The sequence below is a fragment of the Columba livia genome, chromosome 19, assembly GCF_036013475.1.
Source record: "Columba livia isolate bColLiv1 breed racing homer chromosome 19, bColLiv1.pat.W.v2, whole genome shotgun sequence".
Classification (NCBI taxonomy): Eukaryota; Metazoa; Chordata; class Aves; order Columbiformes; family Columbidae; genus Columba; species Columba livia.
In genome coordinates this window covers 2,458,929-2,481,243 of record NC_088620.1, presented here as the reverse complement: position 1 = coordinate 2,481,243, position 22,315 = coordinate 2,458,929, and the positions used below count along the sequence as shown (strand labels likewise).

The 22,315-nt window shown below is 48.8% G+C and overlaps 2 protein-coding genes across 4 annotated transcripts in view; both read left to right on the top strand.

The window, feature by feature from the left end:
* The first annotated feature begins 5,990 nt into the window (after window positions 1-5,990).
* Window positions 5,991-9,959, top strand: TMEM250 (transmembrane protein 250). 3 transcript variants are annotated; one of them, XM_065035572.1, is made up of 3 exons: window positions 5,991-6,142; window positions 7,271-7,450; window positions 9,380-9,959. In XM_065035572.1, the coding sequence occupies exon 3, from the start codon at window positions 9,513-9,515 to the stop codon at window positions 9,930-9,932; it is 420 nt and encodes a 139-aa protein (XP_064891644.1). In that variant the 5' UTR covers window positions 5,991-6,142; window positions 7,271-7,450; window positions 9,380-9,512; the 3' UTR covers window positions 9,933-9,959. The 3 variants fall into 3 exon arrangements, with proteins under 3 accessions (XP_064891644.1, XP_064891646.1, XP_064891645.1); XM_065035573.1 differs by lacking the exon at window positions 5,991-6,142 and adding an exon at window positions 6,977-7,117; XM_065035574.1 differs by lacking the exon at window positions 7,271-7,450 and having other exon boundaries at window positions 6,001-6,142.
* NACC2 (NACC family member 2) overlaps window positions 6,003-22,315 on the top strand; it is a 71,406-nt gene continuing 55,093 nt past the window's right edge. The window contains exon 1 of the mRNA XM_065035571.1: window positions 6,003-6,142. The gene's annotated coding sequence lies outside the window, so the exon portion shown is untranslated. The remainder of the gene's footprint in view (window positions 6,143-22,315) is intronic.

Below are 22,315 nucleotides of genomic sequence, written 5' to 3'. Positions count from 1 at the left end.
ATCATTTTTATTGATATGGGTGTTGCTGCTGCTATGATGCTGGAAAGTAATTTTCTCCTTTGTGCTACACAGACTAAGCATCAGCAGAAAGACTCCTGAAATGTATTAAGCACCAGGAGTTTCTCTTGAACTGTCAGCAAAGCGTTTTTCTAAATTGAGGTTAAACTCTTCCTCAGACACCTTGCTGACTCCCCTGCAAACAGAGGGGCAAAATTTGGCTTAGCAAAGGGGACACAGGGTGCAGTTTGCCCAAAAGAAATGAGAGAGTTTGTTTTATCCCCCAGGAACCAGAGGCAGAGGCGGCTCAGGAGCCTGCACAGCACAGGGGGTTCCCACTGAGAGTCCTTCCCACCTGCACCCTGTCACATCTTGGGTACACCAGGAGGGGACAGGACAGGACACCCCCGACCTGGAACTGAGGAGAGGTGGAACGTGCCTGGGTCACCCCTCTTTACAGAGGGAGATGAGGCTTTGCGTTGTGTAACACACTAAATTCAAAGCTGGGAATGGTTTTGGGAGCTGCTTTTTCCGCCCTGTCCCTGCTCCTGCTGGGCTGATGCCGGTGCAGCAGCAGCAGCTGCATCCCCATCATCCCCATCATCCCATCCCTGGGCCAGGAGCACCGCCAGGCGGGACGCGGCCGCAGGCACAGCCGGGGCTGCCCACGCCGCGGGGACACCGGGAACACGGCGCGGGGACCGGGAGGTTGATCCTTGCAATGTACTTCCCAAAACCGGGGGGTGCTACACTGGCAGGTTCAGTTTGGGAGATACTCAAGTGCTCTTCCCAGCTGGTTTTAAAAAAATAAAAATATAAAGGTGGTTTATGTTTTGGTTTTTGTTCCTTTTTTCTACAAATGAGCTCTTACAGTGATTTACCTTAAAATGTTACAGCTGTATTTTGTGCACCCTAATGAATAGCACTGGGGGATTCCTGGCCCAGTGAACCCCCCCAGTACCATCACAGCCCACCCTGGTGAGTGGGGGCTTAGGCACTGACTGATGCTCTGTAGTGATGCTTAAGAAATATGGACAAACTCTGCTTCCCATTGATCTCAGAAAAATGAATGCTGTCTCTAAATTTGACATTTAGCCAATGCCCAGAGTAGATGGATTCATTGATTCGCACCGGAGGGAGGGAGGCGGGGGGAGCGCGGGGAAATACACCTTTGCCAAGGGAAGGTTCGTCTCCGCTCTCTCCTGTCACTCTCCATCTGCCCGTTCCTGGCAGGTGTTGGATAACTGAGGCTGAAGCATCAGAAAAGGGATGGAAGGAGAACTGGCTGGGCTAAAAACTAGAGTCCGCCTGGGTAGCTTGGTGTCGTGTTTTTACCTCATCATCTGTTTGTCTCCAGGGAGTTGTCAGAGAGTAATGGAGTGAGATCTGGTCTGTGTTTCCTCACTCAAGAGCTCAGTCTGAGTCCTCACATTTTGCTCCCAGGGTGGCTTTTAGTGTTGAGCTGCTGCTGGTGCTGCTATTTCCGTGCAGAGCCACGGTGTGCTCCTGTCACACGAGGAGCTCTGCAAACTCCCTGCCCAAAGCCTTTCTGCTCTGAGTGCTGCTGTGCTGCTGAGCACCCTCCTGAGGGCTTAAAATTCCTCTGAAAATAGAGACGGGAGCACTGGAAATGCTGGAGATGAGAGACAACCCAGCTCTGCTGCTGACCCAGGGGACAGGTTGCTGTTGAGCAGATAAATCTCCTGATGGGTCTGTGCAATGAGTTTAAGAGGACCTGTCTGTTATTACCATGATTTGAGAGACATGAATGAATGGGAAAACAGGGAACTGAGATTCCTGGAGAAGAGGTGTCACTTTGACCCAAAATGTCACCCTCTGAGAAGTGCTTGGCATAGCCAGAGGAGCTGGGAGGTTCCTGAGCCTGCCCACCGAAGCTCAGCTTCACAAGGCAGAGAGGGATCAAGCCTGTGTTAACACCTCGTGCTTACATTAGACCCAGCCTACACATGAACAGAAGGCAATACTGACACTTCTCCATGAGAGTTTTCTGCATACCAGGCAGTTTCTGACATCAGCCGACTTGGGGCTCTCCAGCACGATGCAGCAACAAGCTTTGGCAGGAGTCCTGGCCCTGGCAAACCAGCCCTTTCTATTTTCATTTGTTTTAGAGACAGTTTCTCACCCACCATATGTGTGCAGCTGGTTCCTGCTCCAGCCCCCGGCGGTCAGCAGGAATCTTTTCATGACTCCAGCATCTCTAAAATAACTATTAGGTTAATACCTTCCCCTTCTCCAGAGGTGGGGGAACAACCGTGCCGGCAAGGCTCTGTCTTTTGTGTGTTATTGGGGAAGTTAAGCATCCCCACTACAGGATGACATGCATTTTTTTGTGTATATCAACGCGCGAATCATTTATTTCTTCCAAAACTGCAGACTGCTCTAGATCTATATATTGCAGGTCACATGTGAAATATTTATGTATAAAAATACCCCAGGAGGTGGGATTCCTGCAGGGACAGGACAGCCTGCCCTGGTTGTGCTCTGCGACCTCACCACCCACCCCGGGATTTCCATTTGTACCTGGCGCTGCTGTTTTCCAGCTTTGAGTTTGAGTTGGGGTGCACTGAGGTGTGTACATCGCTCCCTCGAAACCCCGACTAACGGCACAAGCTGGGGCTCGGGGGCTGCGGGCGCGTACCGCGGTGCTACACAAGTGGGAATTATTCCCACTTTCTGCCACACATATTTTTATTTGATTAGTCTCATATACTGCATTATTATTTACCACATGCAAATCTCTTCCCGCTGATTAAAGCTGGCATTTCAGATAAGAGATGAGATCTGGAAAGAAGTAATAAGGAAAAATTATTTCACAAGCTTTTGCACTTTAGATTTGCAGGGAGGATCGATTACGTTTAAAATTTAAGGCCCAGACTTGACCCTAAATCTCCTTTAAGGAAAAGGAAAGAATTAATTCCTTAATTTGTTATATTTCAGCTTTACAAGCTGGCTCAGCAAAACCCAAGGGAGTTTGCACAAGATGCCGTTGGCTTTCAATGGTGTATTTGGGTCTGACCAGCAGGCAGCAGTGAAAGCCTGTTTGAAAAATATCATGTTAACACATTTATTATTTTTAAGACCTTAAGAGCTATGGCTACCTATATGGCTATAGAATTACTGTGGAAGTAGTTGTTTCTGGGTCACGGAAGGAAACTCATTCACTATCTTCCTGGATATTTCTCAGCACACAGATTTTTATTGACTGATTCCTACTGGTGACCAAATGGTGCTAGGTGCTATACATTTATAAAGCACGGTTATTTTTTGTAAGACAGGTGTAGGAAGGTTAAAGACCAAATGAGGGTCTGATTTTTCAGAGGTCCAGGTGTTTTATGAGGTCAAATACCTTACAGCCTCCTCCACGTGAACCTGTAAATGAGAACCTCTCTGTATAACTTTGCTTACACTTGCAAAAATGCGATGTTTAGCTCTCCACAAGTAATAGTATTGAAAGCTTTTTCTCGACAGGGGTCAGACTCATTTTATTGTGAGTGCAGATCCATTCAGAGTGCAGAAGGATGGAGCTAAAGGACATCTCAGTATTACAGGGTACTCACTCCAGTGCCAGCCTAATGCCTTGACCAAGGCTGAAGTACGAACCGGTGCCAGAAAGCGGAGCGGGAAGCTGCACTTCCCAGCCTGGTGTTCAGCGCAAAACATCACACTCCTAAAATAAGTGAAAAATGAGGAGAGAACACCTGCCTGGGTTCAACCTCTTCACTCAGACTGAGATGTGACTGACTGCGTGGGCCAGCATCAAAGTCATTCAGCCACACAAGGTGGATCCATGATGGGCCTTTAAGTCTCTAATGGAAAAAATTCCCCCCAAAACACAGATAAGTTACCATTATCAAACAGTTGTACTGCTCAGCCGTTACTTTTTTGCCCTCAGCCAGCCTAGAAAGTGTTTCTTGTCTCAGGGCGCTACCTTCATGTGCAGCACCATCGTAATTTATCATTACCCAGTCTCCAAATTATTCTAGTGTTGATTAAATTAGTAAATGCAATCACAATCTGAAGCAAGTTAATTGAGAGAATTTATTTGGCCCTGACAGTTTTATGCATGTTTGATTAAGTATTATAAGGTTTGTTTTTGATTTTGCATAATTTAACTTTAAATCCTGCACCGGGGGGGTCCATCAACTATTAATGACCAAAATAAACTCCTTTAAGATGCATATATTTATGATTTATTTCTAAACGCAGTATCTTCCAGATTTTTTTTGTTCTGTTGCCAAAGTGACAAATATGTTTAAAGTAATATTTTGAGCCGTTCGGTTCATGCTATAAATCTTGTGAAATGTGTACAATTCATTAAAAGTTTTGAAAGAAGTACAAGTTTGCATTTATATTGCAACAAGTGACATATAAATGCGTATGTTTGTCTTTGGAGTGTGCCATAAAATATCTCAGCCCTCGCCGGCCGCTGTGACGAGGACTAATGGCCCGCTCCCCGGGCTGATGATAAGTTTCATCACAAATCTTCGACGCTGTCAACACAAAACTGTTCAATCAACAGGAATATGAGTTGTGTCTTTAGTAAAATTAGCACAGGGAAGAAATACAACCCCGGGCCGTGCCCAAGCGCTGTGGGCGGGTTCGCTCAGGGTTGAACCACAAGCGCTCCTTCAGGATCCTGCCTCTTTGATGTCACAGCTCCGGTTGATGCCTGACCTGAGGGCAGTTCATTTTTTATAAAGATACATATTCATTTAAGCAGCAAAGGGGGTCAAAATATTTCAGGCACAAAACCAAACGGGGCCCTCTTGTGCTTGTCACCCTGACCTAAGAAATGAGCAGGGTCAGTCTCGGCACTGATGCTGCAGCATCACACCCTTGCACACGTGGGTTTTGGTGCGGGATCTGGAGCTGTTTGGGTTTCTCTGGAGGTGAGGAAAGCCCTCCAGGCCTCCCCACCCACCCCGAGGGCTCCTGCAGGACGCCAGGAGCCCATTAGTAGTGCTCGCATTCAGCAGCATCCCTGCCACGTTCCAAGGCAAAGCTGGAAAACCAAAGCGACTCCATCATTTTGTTGTCTGGACTGGAATTCCCACCTCTGGGCTGTGGCTCCAGTCCCAGGGAATGCTGGAGATAAACAGAACGTGGCTCTCCTGCTTAGTCACCCAACACACATTCCCAGTGTCACGCTGCTGGGAAAATGTATCAGCTTCACACCTGCCTTCCCCTCCCAGCACAGGGACGCGCAGCAACGGCGGTTTGCTGGGAGGACACAGCCGCTTCTGTCGTGTCCCCTCCGTGTCCATCCTGCTCCTCAGGCCCTCGTTGTAATTTCGTAATTTATAATTTGCAGAATAAAACCACCGTGCAGGGCAGGAGAGACCCACGGAACCGAACCCGAGTGGGAGCGTCAGGGCGGCTGCTGGGGCTGCCCCAGCCCTGGCATTGCCACACGCCTTGAGTTGTTGTTGTTATTATTACTATTATTATGAAATTGTTTTCTATTATTACTATTACTATTAATACTATTATTATTCCATGGTTTTCCAAGGCAGTGGTGCCAATGGCAAAGTTCTGTGTTCTTTCCATTACGGAGAGTAATTCCTAATTCAATCTAAGGAAAACCAGCAGGGATGAAGTTTGTTTATTTGTATATATCGGTCGCCACGAAACCACTCTCATAAGTCCAACCGATGAGTGACCTGGAGGGGCCTTCGCCACACCGCTCTCAGGCGATGCCGCCCGCTCCGCGGGTGATTCCTGCACCGGGAATATTCCGGCACCCTCAGAACGGGGCCCAACCTCAGGCCACGGGGGCTGAAACCGCCATCCCCTCCGCGGGGTTCGCTGCCGGTCTGTGTTAGAAATGAACGCCCGGGCTCCACCAGCAAAGGCCCATCCGACCCCGGCCCGGGCAGCGGCGGCCCCGCGTTACCAGGGCAACGCGGCGCCCGCTGCTTCCGGCCGGCGGGGGCGGCGCGGCGCGATGACGCGATCGCCGCGCGCCTCCCCAGCCGCTCCCTGCCCGCCGCCGCCGTCAACCCCGGCCGGAACCGGAGCGCCGCTCCCCCGCACATGCGCATTGCGGCGCTCGCCCGTAGGCCCGGGCCTGCCATCCGCCCGGGCCCGGGGCGCCTGGGCTCGGCGTGGAGCCATGGGCAGGACGGTGAGTGCGGGGCCATACCCGGGACTGCGGCCGGGGGGAGGCGGCGGCGGGACGGGCCTCACCTCACCTCACCCCACTGCGGCGGCCGCTTCCGCCCCGAGCGCCTTCTGCGGGTGCGGCAGCGATCGGTCACCGGCCCCGCCGGTCCGGGCTCCCCGCGCTGAGCCGCCGGGCTGTCCCGGGGAAGCCCTGGCCGGGCCTCCCGCCTTCAGCTCCTTTCCCGGGGCGCTGCGGTTTAATTCGGCGTCTGGGAGGATGTAGGAGAAGTCGGTATTTCCCCTCCTCCCGGTGCTCCCGTCTCTCATTTATCAGCGCTAACCTTTATTTGTCGTTGTCCCCAACCTTGTTTGGCTCTTTCTGGAACACTTTGCTCCTGGCTGATGTTCCTGATGAACGTTGTGGTATTTCTGCCATCCCTCCTCTGCCCTGAGCCATGGCAGACCGTGCCTGGAAGGGGAGATGGATGCAGCGAAGTAGCACTGTATTTTGGTGGCTCTCTCACCGTACATTCTATTTTTATAGGAGAGGGAGTGAAAACTCACCAAAGTGCGTAGTTATCCAGGTTTTTATCTTCCCGCCGAGGCCGTCATTAGTGTGATGCGGGGGTACCGGCAGCGTGGCCAGTGTTGAGTTGCCTGGGCTGTGGAGCTTAAATCCTGGGAGCTGTAGGATGATACCCAGAAGGAACCAACTCTTTAGAACAGAACGGCTTCAAAATGGTCTTGAGGTGTGGGCATCCAAATCTGTTTCTAGACATCCTGTGCCAACATACAGGTTTGGGGACCTGCTCCTCCATATTCTGTTTGGAAAACGTTGGCTGTGCGTGCTCCCTGCGTCGTGTCTCATACACCCTGGATGAACGGGGATGGCTCTGTGATAGGAGAAGGCGACTGACGAGAATTCTTTGTCTGTGATTTTCCCTTTCCTGTCTTTGTGTACGGCACCGAACACAAGCAAGCTGATTGTATCCATCATGTAAGCTGTGATACAGATATTATTGAGCGCATGATTCTTTTTGGAATCTTTATGGGCTTAAAGATTCGTGCTTGGGCAGGGGCCTCGTAATTCTGAACTTTATAACACACAAAGTGGGCAAATTGAAACTTACTCTCTCATTTTATCTTTTAGATCGACTCATGTGTAGAATGTTGTGAGTCTATGGAGCACCTTGGCAGTTTCTTTCCCTCTTCCTAGAAGGCCAGGTGTCACAGGAAAACTTCGCTCTTTGGTTACAAGAATTAAGTGGCATCCAGAAACAGCAGCGCGTTACTGACCTTCTGCTGAGTGGATACCGGCGCCGTTAAAAATGTAATATTTCAGAAAGTTCCTTTTATTCTCACAGTGTCCCTCTGCTTGTGGCTGCTCCAGGGTTGATAGTTGAGTTTATCTAAAGAGCGTGAACCTACCGGGGGTGTTTGTGTGGTGGGCGCAGTAAATGGGAACGAGCTGCTGCTGTTGGTTACAGAGATTAAGTCTCTGCAGCTGAGCTGTTGGAGTGGTTTTCTTGGATTCACCTATCGAAGGTTTTGTCAGAATCAAAACTCATTTCGAAAAGAGGGAGTTTGCCCCCTCAAGCTCCAGCTGATGCAGGCGGGGTTTGCGCTCTGTCTCTCAGGCACAGATTTGCTGAGTGTTCTAATCATGTACGCGCTGACTTCCCTGCGGCTGCTCGGGGAATCAGGTCAAGAAACTGTGTAAGAAAGTGATAAACTGCCTTTTGTGTCCCGGTGAAAGTGGTTGTAAGGAGAGACTGTCATCCGGTGTGGAATGCACTAAATCCAAAATCTAGGAATTTTAACTTGTCTTGCTAGTTTACTCCTCCAAAAATATCTCTGAAAATGAGCACTGAGCAGTATGTACGCAGCACGTGCTCCAGGCACAAAACCATGCTGGTTTGCAAAATAACACACTTCCAAGCTGCTCAGTATCTTCCTTCTGCAGACAGGAAATTATGGCAAAGAGGCGCTTAAAATCATGAGGGTGTCTTTGATAACTGAGAACAGATCTTGATTTCCTAAATTCGTCAATCATAAGCTAACCCGTGCTCCATTGTATTAGCCCCTGATTCATGTAGAGCCAACAGATACCTGCAAACTTCTATAACAGCAAGAAATTAGAACCTGGGGCCAAGCAGAAGAGATCACAACTGTAGTGATCCATGTAGTTTGAGGCAGGAAGCAGTTAAGAGACTTAGGCAGTGATGCTCTGTGATTAGTTTTGTTAGTAACAAGGTAAAAAATTATTGAAGTAACTTGTAAATGAGTTTTAATTTCAAGAGTAATAGGATTTCTGGTTTGACAAAGGGAAGACCTGCCCGGATCTGGGTGCCTGGGTGTGCGAGAGGACTGGGGAAGTCCCTGTTCTTTGTAGCATTATCTGATGAGTGCATTGTCATTTCATAATTCCCGGAATCTGGCACATCCTAAGCCTGGGGTGAAGCAGCGAGCAGCTAATGGGCTGCTGCTCGTCACTCTCACAACAACAATGGGTGTGTTGGAGGATGTTAAGATTATAAATCCTAAACACTCCAGAAGATCAAGATATTTCACTTATCTCTGCGGGTCCCAAAGGGAGAAATAAACCGGTAGATGTCTGTGAAAGGCCCTTGCCTTGCTGCAGTGACAGTGTGACCGCGAGGGGAGGGACATCCTGTGGAGTGTGAAAACCATGGTTGCCTCATTGTTCTTGCAAGACCTTCCATTATTTTCAGTTTGTTTATTTGGTGAAGCTTTGCCAAGTTTTGAAATGCGCAGAAATCTGGAATCACCGCTGTGTCTGGGCTGTGGAATTTACTTGGAAAAGCACTTGGAGAACCTTCTTTTTTTTAAAGAAATATGATCCAATGCAAAAACTTACTTCAACATTACTGTTTGCATAGGTGGACTGTTGCAGGATGGCTCTTTGATTGAGAAGGATCTGTGAATTAGCCAGAATAATTCCAGAACTAAGTTCTTAACTTTCCTGGGTTAACACTAAATCTTATAACAGGTTATGACCAGTGCTGACGTTGCCCGCTGCGAGGGGGCTGGTTGCAATCTGACTTGGTGATGATGGAAACAGAATTGTGTTCCTGTATGTCTGCCCGGTAAACAATAAGGAAAGAAGCGAAACAAAATCGTTTTAGGCAAAGAAATTGAGATTTGCAAAGTAGTGTCAGAACCGCAGGGTGTCTGCCGTGCTGCCTCTGCTCCTGCCGGGGCTACTGAAATGTGTTTTTCCTTCTCTGCCTTCCCGCAGGTCTCTTCCTTCCTGGAAGCTCAGCAGAGAGTTAGCGTTCCCAGGCTGCTGGATCCCTCCCGTGTTAACGGATAAGATTTGCTATGTGCCCTGTAACTCCTGCCCTGGGACTCGCTGAGCGGTGGGGTGCCCGATGCCTGTGATCCCCATTCCCCGCCGGGTCCGCTCGTTCCACGGCCCCCACACGACCTGCCTGCACTCGGCCTGCGGCCCGGTGAGGACCACGCACTTGGTGCGTACCAAGTACAACAACTTTGACATCTATCTCAAATCCCGATGGATGTACGGATTCATCCGGTTCCTGCTGTACTTCAGCTGCAGCCTCTTTACCTCCATCCTCTGGGTGTCACTCTCGGTCTTGTTTTGCCTTCAGTACCTCGGCATCCGGATCTTTCTGCGTTTCCAGTACAAACTCTCCATCATCCTCCTCTTGCTTGGGCGCAGGCGGGTGGACTTCAGCCTCATGAATGAACTGCTCATCTACGGGATTCACGTGACCATGCTGCTAGTGGGGGGGCTGGGATGGTGTTTCATGGTATTTGTGGATATGTAAATAAAACAAGCGCATGTGGGCCAAGAAGGTGACTTTTCTTCTACCCCCGAATGTGTCGATACCTTCTTTTCTTTTTATATAAATTAACTTATTTATCAGTGCTACTTTTTATTGAGAAATTAATGTATTTGTCTCCGGAATTTGTATCTTTTTGAGGGCTGAGGTGCCATTTTGATGATCAGTCGGCAACACTTGATAGGCTGTTTTTTCTTTGCACAATGCAAGTTAATATTAATTTCTAGTCCCTAGGAGCTACCTTGCTGCTGTTCCTGTACTCCTGTGGGCATGAAAAAGCCAGTGATTTATCTGGAGGACAGAAGCCGGATGACTTTGCAGCCCATGCTCCTAATCCATCTTCCCCTTTTTTCTAAACACAGTCCTTAATGTCTCAGGTCTGTAATGTGTATCCTGCTTGCCCAGTGTTATCCTTTCTCTCTGTAGTTTGCATTTTGCGTATTCCCTGCTAAGAATATGGGGCCAAATTCATCAGAGTGCAGGGGTTTAGGGTTTTTTTCTGTTTTGTGTTTGGATTTGTGTGAGACCCACTCCAATGTTCTGTTCACTTTAATGTAATTCTGTAGCTTTGAATGACTTTGTCCTTTTCAGGCGGTCAGTGCTGAGTGATTCACTCTAAACAAATCACTGGGGTGATGGGAGCGGAGTTTGATATCATGTGCTCTTGAAATTCCCAGTCCTGGCAAGTATGTTGTCATTTAGCGGTGATGAAGGGGACCCTGTTGCAGTGGCCCTTGGTGTTTAGATCCTGGCATTTGGTTCTACTTTTCCCTGAAGTGATTAGTCTCAGCTTTCTCGCAGAGGTGTTTCTGTCGTACGGAGTATGGTGAGATGAGACTGGCTTACCTAGGAGAGCTTGAAAGCGGAGCACAATCTGAAATGGCAAGAATTGTTGCCTGCGATTTCAGAAAACACTCTCCTACCTCTGCAGCAGTGAGTGGGGTCACTGGAGAGCTTTACTAACAGCCTAAGAAGGGGTTTAAGCATTGAGCTCGGTTTTACTGATCTTGATCTAAAATCTCAGACAGTTCCTCTGCAGTCAGTCAAGTAACTATTTATCAAGTCCAGAAGCTGGCTTAACGTTTATTTTTATTCTGGTTTTGTTTGGTTTTCCTTATAATTGAATATTACTCTTTTCCTTGTGTTCTTTAAAGAACTATTTAAAAACAAGTTGGTAAAAATGATGAAGACCCCTTTTTTCCTCCCCTGAAATCATTGGAGTCAATCATAATGGAATAAGCAAGACTGGAAATACGTGACTGTACCTCTGTGATCTCTTTGGTCTGAGATATGAATGTGGTTGAGTACAGAGCCAGTTTGCACACAGAGCAGGATACTTCATATTTTGGCTTGTCAGTATTGCAGCCTTTTGCTGACATATGTTGATTTGTAGGCTTATGGATGCAAAATAGAGAAGCTTCTGTCTGAAGCCCAAAGCTAAAGCAAACCCAGAAATTATCTCATTATCGAGTGTTACAGATAATGCAGACTGAGCATGCAGAGCTGAATAAATAACGGGCCGTGCTGGTGTGAACTTTAGATGAGCCCCAGGAGAGCCAGAGGCTGTTTCTGCAGGAGAGATGTGTCAGCATCTGTCACAATCCGGTGTCTGGAAGTTTCCTGCTCCCTGCAGAGCTCCCAGCGCTTTGTTCCGGGGTCACTCTCTGGACTGCAGGTCCCTGGTGTCCTGTAGGTCCGAGCTACAGCTTGTTCTGTGCCCAGAGGGAATTCCCAGTAATTCCCAGCCCTGTGCTTCCCTCCCCAGTCCAGCTGTCGGCCTGGGGCGTTGCAGTTCTTGTGTGCAGAGGTGTCTGCGCTGAGCATTTCTGCAGGGAACCCGCGACAGATGGGCAGCAAACAGCCCTGGTGTGAGCTGAGGGTCCAGCGGGACCCCAGTGAGGTGCCACCACCAGCACATCTCCCTCACCCTTCCAGTATGGAGACTACTTGGATGGTGGGACCTTGTTTCACCTCGGGGCGGCTGTATTTCAGCACTCGTTATAACAAGAGGAAGAGGGTAATTAGTGGTACATGTGGGTGCTCTTTGGGATGGATCCGCTCGTCTGCTTGACCAGACCTGTGTTCGTTTGGTTCAGGCTCTGAAGGAAGTAAAAGGTCTGCGCTGTGACCGGGTCACGAACTTCTCCAGTTCCAACGTGTTCTTTGAAAACCCACACAGGAACAGGGTGACATCAGAGCTTTGATGTATGTGAGTCTGGAAACCGGAACACCGATCATGCGATTAACACATGAATAGCAGGTGGTTCTTCCAAGACTAATTTGGTCGAGGAACAAAGGAGGTTGTGGGTACGAAGAATTGAGATGACTTACCTTTTCCATCGCATGGAATTTGACTACAAGCCAACCGCTTTATTCCATAAATATGAGAGCCTGAGGGCTTTTCAGAGCTCTCCATGCCAAGCAGCTGGCTGCATGGTGATCTCTCAGGCTTGAGATGGGACGCCTCAGGGTTCCTGCTCAAGCTTGAGAGACCCCTCACCAGCTGCAGATCTTTGGCAAGTGGCTGATACTGCACATAACACAGGGCATAAAAATCTTGTATTGCTAACTTTGAATCATTATGATACCCTCTGCGCAGTAAGTAATAGATTGAACCTTGCCATCAGGCTTTGTTGAGCCTCACTTTTACGACATCTTACTTCAATAAAAGTGCTTTTGCTGCTGCCTTTGGCGGTGGATTTCAGCAGCTCAGATCCGCTCTGCGACTCTCATGCAGAACGAAGCTTCTGCGCTGCCGCCTGTCACGTTGCTGCACAGGCCTCCCGTCAGCCCTCTGCACCCAGACTCACCGCTGCCTTCTGAGGAGAAACGACGTGTCCTTCGCAAATCACAAAAACATAATGTTTGCCAAATACCCGAATGTTCCTCGACACAGAGACCTTGGGGCTGCGTTGTTTAGCAGACGGTGGAAGGTGATTCCTCTTTTTTCTTTTAGAAAGGTGGGCAAATACCTGCTGTCAGAACACCCTGGATCTCACATCTGCAGTGGCACAGCAGGGTAGGCAGCCCAAGATCAAATAATTGAGACGGGGGCGTCAAAGTTCAAAATCTCTCATTCTTGGTCATTGCCAGCGCTCGGACCTCCGGCGGCGCTGGGGCGCCTGGTCCCACCAGCACGGGCTGCAAAGTGAGGGCCCTTTGAAGTCGCGCTGGCAAGGAAGAGGAATTAATTTTCAAATGATTGGTTTTATGATGTAATAATTTGAATGTTTTAGATCTTCATGAGTGGAGCGGTATTTGGCACCTGTACGGCACTTCTCCTCCTCAAAGCATTTCCCAACTGGAGCTCGTTAAACCTCCCAACATCCCCAGGAGGTTGCTGAAGAAGGAAGAACTTGGTAATGGTTCAGAATTTAAATTCAATGTTTTTAAATTTCAGAAATTTTCTTTAAGGCTTTTAGGATTACTTTGCCAAAATATTTTTTTCTCAAGTAGTTGAGATTCTAAAAGTTTCTTACCAGCTCAAGGGGAGCCAAACCACAACTGAAGGAGGGAGAGAGAGGCAGAATAAATGTTACATGAAGTCTATGCAAAGAATAAGATGATGTTTGTTTGGGTTTTTTTTTTTCCCATTTAGTTTAACTGAAAAACTTTGTATTTTTAACGAAGGGAGGAGGGCAAACAAACTTCAGAGAATCCAACAGATAAGGTGGTTAAGCCTGGGGATGACGGTACGTGTGGTGGTGAAGCTGCCTCAGCCTGTGAATGTATGAATGAACCCAAAGTGCTGGAGTGTCACCCCGTTAACTCCTCAGAACGTGACACCAGCTGGTGTTTTGGGTGCCTGTTAAATTCTGTTTGAAACATGCCACCTACATTCAACTCTCTTTTTTTTTTGATGGATGGATCGCTTGGGAAGCAAAAGGAGCGATTTTATCTTAGGATGCTGCTATCGTTGCGATGTGGGGGTGTCCTGGATCCTCCTCCGTTTGCACTGGTGCAAATAGAGTGGTTTCCACCAGCTGTGGAAAACAGCACAGCACGTTTACTTTCAGGAACAGCCTTGGCTGTTCTGGAGCCTCCGGCACAGGCTGATAACATGCTGTTCCAGTGAAGGCATTGCTGGAAAATATGAAGCCTTGTTATCTTTTTGCATTTTTATTTAGCCAAACAAGGTTTCCATAGCTCCTGGACAGCTCTGCCGCTGCGGGGGGATGGGGAATTCTCTCATTTCTTCACCTGCCAACTCTCTGCACTAATTTTGTCTTCCTGCTTCAAAGCAGTCGGCGTGCCCAGAAAATGTCAGTTCGCAGCGAAGTTTTGTCCAGTAATGAGCCCGTGGAAATTGTTCGGTGTAAGATCTTGTGCAGCTCTCAAACCCGAGCTCAGGTGAGGGCAGAGCTGGGCTGGGGGGGATGCTTCGAAATCCAGACCGCGGGTGTGCTGCGCATAGGAGTAGCTGTAAGTTAGTGGAGGTGAAAGGAGCATCCCTGCATCTCCTGCATCCTTCTCAAGCGATAGATTCATCTACTGGGGAAACAAAACAAAACAAAAAAACCACATAACTTGCACAAGGGCTGTATAAACAATTTTTGGAGCTGATGCGTGTCGGGTTTTGGAGCCTCTTCCCCCGCTGACCTCCAGCCCACAGCGCGCTGGCTGCAGAGAGCGCTCCAAAAATGTGTGATCTTCCCCCAAGGGTGAGTGTGCGAAAGGGAGACGGGAAGGGTTCGCTGCCACCAGCGCGGCTCTGCCAGCGCTCAGCCATGTGACGGGGCTGGAGGAGCCGCATCCTGACCTTGGGTGCACGAGTAGTAAATCAGGCTTTAATGCAGCCAAAAGCCAGCTTTCCCCTGCATGGAAAATAGTGTATGTAACACCAAGAGACAAATACCAAAGTCCTTAGCTGGATCTTTAAAAAAAAAATACATCTCCCATTGGTCCTGGTGAGAGTTTTGCCTGAGTAAGGATGTGGAGATTATGCATGCTAATTAAATGAACCACCCATCCCTTCAGAGTCGCTCTCTGCTGGGAATTCCCCTCTGAGTAACTTGGTCCCAGTGAGGAAAGGAGTTGCATGAAAAATTTCCCAGATGGTGAATCCGTTAGAGAAAATCACAATCTGTTTGTGGCTTTTTCGAACAAAAAAAAAAAGAGCACAGGAGACGCTGCGGAATAAATTTGTTGTTGCAAACCATTTGCTCGGTAATGGGGAGAATTTAGATGGACAAAGAGATTTTTTTTTTCTTATCTCTGTGCCTCTAAAAATGAGCAATGGTTTGAAAAATAAATTAGAGCAATGTCTATTTTAAAAGCCTAATGCGGTTACTTTAACGATGCCTGTTCATTTATCCCGGCATCAAGGGTGTCTGAAGCTGCTGGGGGACAGTGGCCTCGTCCGAAGGGACAATGGCTGCTGTGTGCTGTGCCCGGCTTTGTGCACCCACCCGCACAAAGGAGCCGTTTCACCCGCACCCACCGTGTCCTGGCCAGTGTCCTGCGTCACCCCTGGGCGCGAGGACACGTGGGACTGACCCATCGTCATCTGGGGTTTGGGGCCACATCCAACCCCAGCCAGGGGAGGGGGTTTGGGGTGATGGAGCAGCCTTGGCGGCGATGCTGGTGAGAGCTGCTTGATGTCCCCGGGGTGTCCTCGGCCCCGCGGGAAGGGGACGGTGTCCGGTGGGGGACTTGGATCCCTCTGCATCCCTCAGAGCCCGGGACAGCGCGTGGCTGTGCGCAGCCCGGCTTTGCTGCGGTGCTGCTGTTGCCTGGACACATTTCACTTAAAATCTGAATTTCATGAAAATCTCCAAGCCAAGAAAAAGTTCTTCCAAGTGTCTCCTTTTTTTTTCCCCTTTCATTTCAACTGCAAATGAACACGGCTTAATAGTTACTTGGAAACGCGTTTGCTTGCAGCTCTGTGCACTCTGTAAGTTCCTTCTTGTCCGTGTGAGGCTGGTGCAGCCTGTCTGCTGTGCACACGGAGCCGGCGCTGTGCAAGGTGGGGCTGGGGCCAGGGAGCAGCCCCACCACCTCGAATGGACCGAATTTGAAATGTGAGGCTTTCTTATTATAGCAAAACTGATGGTGAGCTCTTCTTGTGCATGCATTGGCTTCATCAGCCCAGATCCATTTAATAACGCGGACAATGCTATGAATTTCATAAACACGTGCCGTCTCGGTTTTGCCAGGTGGAGTTTAGGAGAGATGGATGTGCCTGCAGGGTTTGCACAAGTCGCTGAGCTCCGAGGGCTGAGGGTCCACGAGTGACCACGGGGACTCACGCACGGTTCTCTTGTGCTCCAGCCTTTCTGATGAACCAAGCTGGTCGTGCTGATTTGCCAAGAAATTTCCTATTTACTGCTCACCAGAGCATCACTTGTGACAAATAAACAGAAGAAGGCAGCATTTCACTGAAAGCATTTTATGTACTGATTAAGGCGCTATACAAAGAGAGCTCCTTTGGGCACATGTGAAGGTTTGGTGGCAAAGTAGCTATTGCTGTGCTTCAGGGGACTGCTGGGAGAGCTCTGCAGCCCCAGCCAGCTCAAAAATCACGGAAATATGTGTAATTCTGAAATCTGCATGTCCAAAGCCAGGACAGGGCACTTCATGATAGCAGGGGAGTGGTTTCCACAGAGATTGTTTGGTTAAATGATGCTTATATTCACACATTGTGAACGCCTTCAGACAGGGATGAACGCGGTGCCTGGTTCTGGGAAAACACAGGATAATTTTTATGATCAGTAATGATCATGATAGCAACGTGCTACAATAAGGGCAAGCAAATTTCACGCTTCAAGGGCTGTAAGTGCTTGCCAGGGAGGGCAGGAGGGGACTGGTGCTGCTCTTTCAGTTCTTTGGGAATGTTGGGCATGCATGAAAGGGCGATGGCATTTTTGGTCTCTTCCTTTAAAGCACCAACAAAGAACTGAAGCAGGAACCAAGCGCCGTAACCTGGTTATAGCTCTGGATAAACGTCTCGTTCTGCTGGAGTCAATGGCAAACGCCCAGTGCTTTCAGCGAGGTCAGGATTTCACCTTGTGTTCCTCTCCAACAAAACTGCCTGTTCTTGGGGAAATAAATAAAACATTTGAAGGCGATGCTCGTAAGGTCAAGTCTCAATGTGCGTATGTACAGAAGATGTACATTGCTTCGTGTCGGTGTGTAGCACAAGAAATATGAGGCCAAATCCTTAAGTCCCTCATTGCAGGCTGCTGCTGGGGGCTTCTTCCCAGGAGGACTTTGCTGCCGTTGTAGGTCCCGTGTTGCTGCCGTTGTAGGTCCTGTGTTTCTGCTGTTGTAGGTCCTGTGTTTCTGCTGTTGTATCTCCCGTGTTGCTGTTGTTGTAGGTCCTGTGTTGCTGTTGTTGTAGGTCCCATGTCACTGCCGGGTTCCCTGGCTTGCACAGAAACACACCGCTGCCTTTGAGAGCAGCGTGTGGATGGGACTATCAGCAGGAACACAGGTTTGCTTGCCCTATCAGGAGCACGAGGGGTTGAATTCAGCCCCGGTGTGCAAGCTGCAGCTCCTGGGGGGGTGGCTCCAAAAGCCCCCTGCAGAACAAGGGAGTGTGGGCCAACCCCTGTGGCTCAGCCCCTTTGGAAAAACCAGCCGGCTGTGGTGGGTCCCGCTGGGCAAATGCGTCCATCGCCCCGGGCTTGTGCTCTGTGTTGGTTGACACGGTGCCATAAAACCACTGAGGACAGAGGTGGGCCACGGCTGGGTTTGCTCACAGCCCGCCCATGACCTTGAAGATCTTTTCCATCCTTCCAGCGCATGATTCGGGGGAGAAAGCAGAGGCGGGGGCGGCGGCACAGCATCGAAACGTTTGTTCAGCAATTGCTGCAGAAAAAGGAAAACTCGCTTCAATCTGCAGAGATGCCAAGTGAATTTTGTTTTGTTTTGGTACCTTGGAGGCGAGCCAAAAGCAGGATGTTGTGAAGTCTTCGGCAGCTACTGCCTGCTTGTTCCATACCAAGCATAACTTTGTATATATTTTTATCGGCAAACTCGGTCCCACGCATCTCGATGCGCAAACAAGAGCCCTGGCTGCAGGGCTGCTATTCCAGGGGCTGGAGGCAACAGAGCCCTTTTCCTTGCCTGTTTGCTTAAGCCAGGGTTGCAGGAGCTGGTCTGCAAAGGTGTTTTTCTTGTATTCCCTGCTAGCTGCTAAGAGGAATAGCAAGTGGTGGATTTGATTGGAGAGCGACAGAAAAACAAGTTCCCTCCCGTCAGGGTCCCCGCTCCTCGGTCTCAATACAGGGGAGATTTCAGCGCGGTCCTGGCTGCGATTCTGCAAAGGTTGCGGTGAATTTAGGGTATTGCTTTTTGCATTTCACGTGGGGATGAGGTGCGTTTCTGCTTTGTCAGCAGAAGGGCCTGTTCTCTCCTTTGCACAATAGAAAGCTGCTGGGTATAAATAGCCTTTCATGCCTGTCACCTCGGTGACTTTAACGGCGATGCCCTGATTTAAGCCCGGCTTCCAGAAGACGATTCAGGTGTGTGTGCTCCACACAGGACTGAACACGTATTTAGATTTAAATGACTGTTTAAGAGGCTCTAAGAAGCGACGCACTAAGCCTGTGTTAACACTTTCTAGAGCTGGGACCAGCACAAGCAGGGGAGTACTGAGCCCGTTCTCACTTTTTAAGCTCTACAAGTGTTGCCTTCACGAAGGATCAGTGCTCAGAGCAGGGAGGCATCCTAAGAGTGTCTGACAAATATATGTACATTTGGGGACCACGAGCTCCGAGTTCGTAACGCAGTGAAGGGTATTGAACATGACAGAGCTCCGCGGAGGATCGAGCCGATGCTCCACCTGCCTGGCTCAGCAGGGCCGGCTCGAACAAGGGATCAGTAAGCGTTATCACTTTAATACTAACAATTAAATGATCTATCTTGGGGCACTGAAGGTTCAGGCTGGGCTGGGAGCATAACCCCGACCTGTGTGCCAAGAGACCGGTGTTGTGACGAGCCAGGCAGGAGCATCTGACGGGGTGGCTGGTCCCACCTCTGCCCTCGCCCCGATTGCGCTGCCAGCACCCGCTCACCCCTTTGTTCCGAAGTGGCTATGGATGCCTTTTTAAATGCTCATCGTCACATTATCCATCAGATACATATTTACAATCATTCATTAAATTAGGATGTACGTTTCATTCTTCTTTCTTAGAATATTAATGCCTACTCCTGGCTGAAATGCCATATGAATATTCATTAAAAAATCAATCAATTCCTGTGCCAGGAATGATGTCATTTGAGCAATAACTGAAGCAGTAATCGAGCACGCTATGAAAAAACTATGAATGCCATCAGATCTAATGTTTATTGAACTCCGTGTGGGTAAATCACAGCAGGTTTTTTCCATGCTTTTGTGTGCATTAACTGGGGCTCCAGTTCCTGCTCCTGCACCGTGGGGCAGGTACAAGACATCCCGTGAGGATGGATGAGCCTGGGGCCGGCAGGATGTCACAGCGCCCAGAGCTCCTAATGAACAGCGGATTAGAAATTTGTCGTACAACAATGGGAAACAAAAGCCCTCAAAACTGTTGTGGGAAACCTGGAGAATTAATAGTCTGCTTTCCAACAGATCTTTGGCCGGCGAAGTTCTTTCTCTTCACTTAGAGCATTGTCCCGAGGGAGTTGAGGTGATGGCTTTTCTTGGGTTGTCCGATCTGTTTTTAATGATGGAGCTACCAGGGCAAATACAGGGTAACAATGCGCTTTGGGAGGGACCATTATTACTCTACATTTTCTCGAACTGAGGCTTTCTCAACAATAGCAAAGGAGCTGTGCCAGTGCACGGGCTTTGACTGCGGCTCCTGTGATAAGATCACACTCTGGTTGTGTGGGAAATATTAAGAGTTTTGGCTTGAATTCAGCAGCAGGAGTTGCTTTGGAAATCTTTTGTGTGCAATGCACCAGCCTTATGAGAGAGGTCATCTTCGGGATCTGCTTTTTGCTGTAGTTGCCATATTAAAATTATCCATTGACTCTGCAGAACAAATTACATGGAGCATTTATCCCGGGGAGAAGTTGGTTTGATTGTAGCTCTCTATATTTTCTAAGATAACTTTAATTGTGGTGCTGCCAGCATCTCTGGACCATGGCAGTGGGCTTGGGGATCAGCTTTTGGATGAGCCCAGTGGGCAAATACCCATCTCCTCTTGTTTCTCCAAGTATCTGGGGGGCTGTACCACATTTTATTGTTATTTTTACCCAGCTGACCCCCGACCATCCTCTACCTGTATCTATGCTTAACTTAGAAAAATTAAACACCTGATTTCATCTCAGGCAGTTTCACATTCTTGTTGAGAGTGTCACTGTCTCTTGCAGAGCAGATATGTGGCCACTGGTCAGAGTTATCTGCCCCTCCAGAGGTGACCTGAGCTGCTTGATTTAGGGCATCTTGCTTGTGTTCCCATGCACCTGAATCACAAAATGCTGAGAGATGGAAGGGAATCAGGAGGGAGAGGCTGAACAGCCACCAAATGCAACAAACAAAAGGCTTTCTTGGGTAAGAAATTGTCTCCCTGGGTCCTGCAGCTGGGCAAAGATTGCAGAGGTTTGTCCCAAAATGTGGCGTTAGCACCCTGTCCCTCCTCAGGTGGGATGGGTGACAGCAAGGTGCGGTGACCGCGCCGGTTGTTGTCCCATCGCTGCCGATGGCGCCTGGCAATGGCAAATAGTGATGTTACAACTGGGCAGCAATGGCAGTTGTGTCCCAGGGTCATGGTTTGGTTCAGAGAGCTCAGGCACCACCAAAATGCCAATTGGGAGCCCTTGGCCTCCCGGGGGATCTCTGCGGGGCTGACATGAAAACATTGCCGGGCTGGAATGAGACCCCCTGTGACCCAGGAGAGATTTATTGCAGCAGGGTTAAAGCTTTCCTAGTAAAATACATCCCAGGAAGGCTCCGTGGTGGGAGCAGAGCGAAATTCCGGAGGGGGAAGTGAAATGGAGATGCCACAGAGCAGCCCAGGAGCAGCACAGCGAGAGACTAAGGAGGCAGAGCCAGCAGGTGAATACCCGTGGTGGTCACAGGTTGTCATTTAACCTCTTTATCTCCCTTTTCCAAAGGGAGAGGTGGGTGTAACACCAACCTTCAGACCCGTTAGAGCTTCGTGGCCGGGAGGTGTGTACCTGCAGGAACTGTGTGTCGTCCCGCGCCGCTCCGCTCTGCCACGCCGACTGCAGATCCCCCGGGAACTGGCTCTTGCCTCACTTACGGTGTTTCACTTTTGTACAGGGACATCAAAGTTTGTCTGTGCTCTTGCAGGCTGGAGCACAACAAGCAAAACTCATCATCTAGCAAAGTCCACTTGGCTGGTGAGATGGGGAGAGGAAAAGGCAAATCCCTCTGCCATAAATAAATGAAGCATATAAGCGAGGGTTTCTGATATATTTTGTTTTGTCATTTGCTGTTATTCACGATGCTACTTTAATCCCAATGGCTGTAACACAGCTACTGCATCCTTTCCTCTCTCCTATGGACATCAATTCCACTGCAGCGTTAGCTAAATGTACATCGAAGTGAAGGGTTCTGGTAGCAGGTCATTTTCTCTCCCTACCAGGTTGTCCTGTAGTTCACAGCACAAGGCAAATATCAGTTGCATTGTTGGGCTGGGTAGATAATATTATTTCTACCTGCAAAGAAAACTTCCATCCTGTTTACAAAAAATCATCCTAATATGGCCACTGATCTGGTTTGCCAGTCCTCTGAAGGATTGCTTCAGAAAAAGGTGTCTCTCAGACAGCCTTCTTCATCCTTGCATTTCTCTTCCAGTCCAGCTGGGTGCACGGGGTGACCCCAAAGCTGCAGAGTGCTGGGGCCTGGAAAAGGAAAGCAAGATGCAAAGCCTGTCCGAACCATCTTCAGAGTCGTTAGAGCCGGGATGTGGAGAAGGAACAAAATCTCTACAGTTTTGCAGTGAATGGCTAATGTTTAACTGAAGAGCTGCAGCCGGGAAGGGTTAAACGGACATGGGATTATTTCTTCTGCTTCACTAAACTGCTGTTCAGATGAAAAAAAAAGTTAGCTTTGAATGTAAATGTTGGGTATTTTATCAAGTGATTTCTTCAGCCCCCCAGCCATTCTTCAATTTGAAATGCTGGATTAAAAAAAAAAAATGCAGGGAAGAGAGAGAAAGAAAACATTTTCGTCAGCCCAAGAACACTTTGCAGACATTATGGAAAATGTTGCCTATTTTGTTTCCTCTAGTCGCTGAACCAATCTTTTGCATTAAAATCAGCATAGTAGTAAATAAACATGTTTTCTCTAGCCCCCTGGAGCCATTCCGAGACATCAAATGGTACTTAAGAAATGTTTCTTTCTCCATGACAGAACATTTTGATAATGTCCGTGGCTGAGGGGAGGGAAGATGCTCTCCGGGCTGGAGCATCAG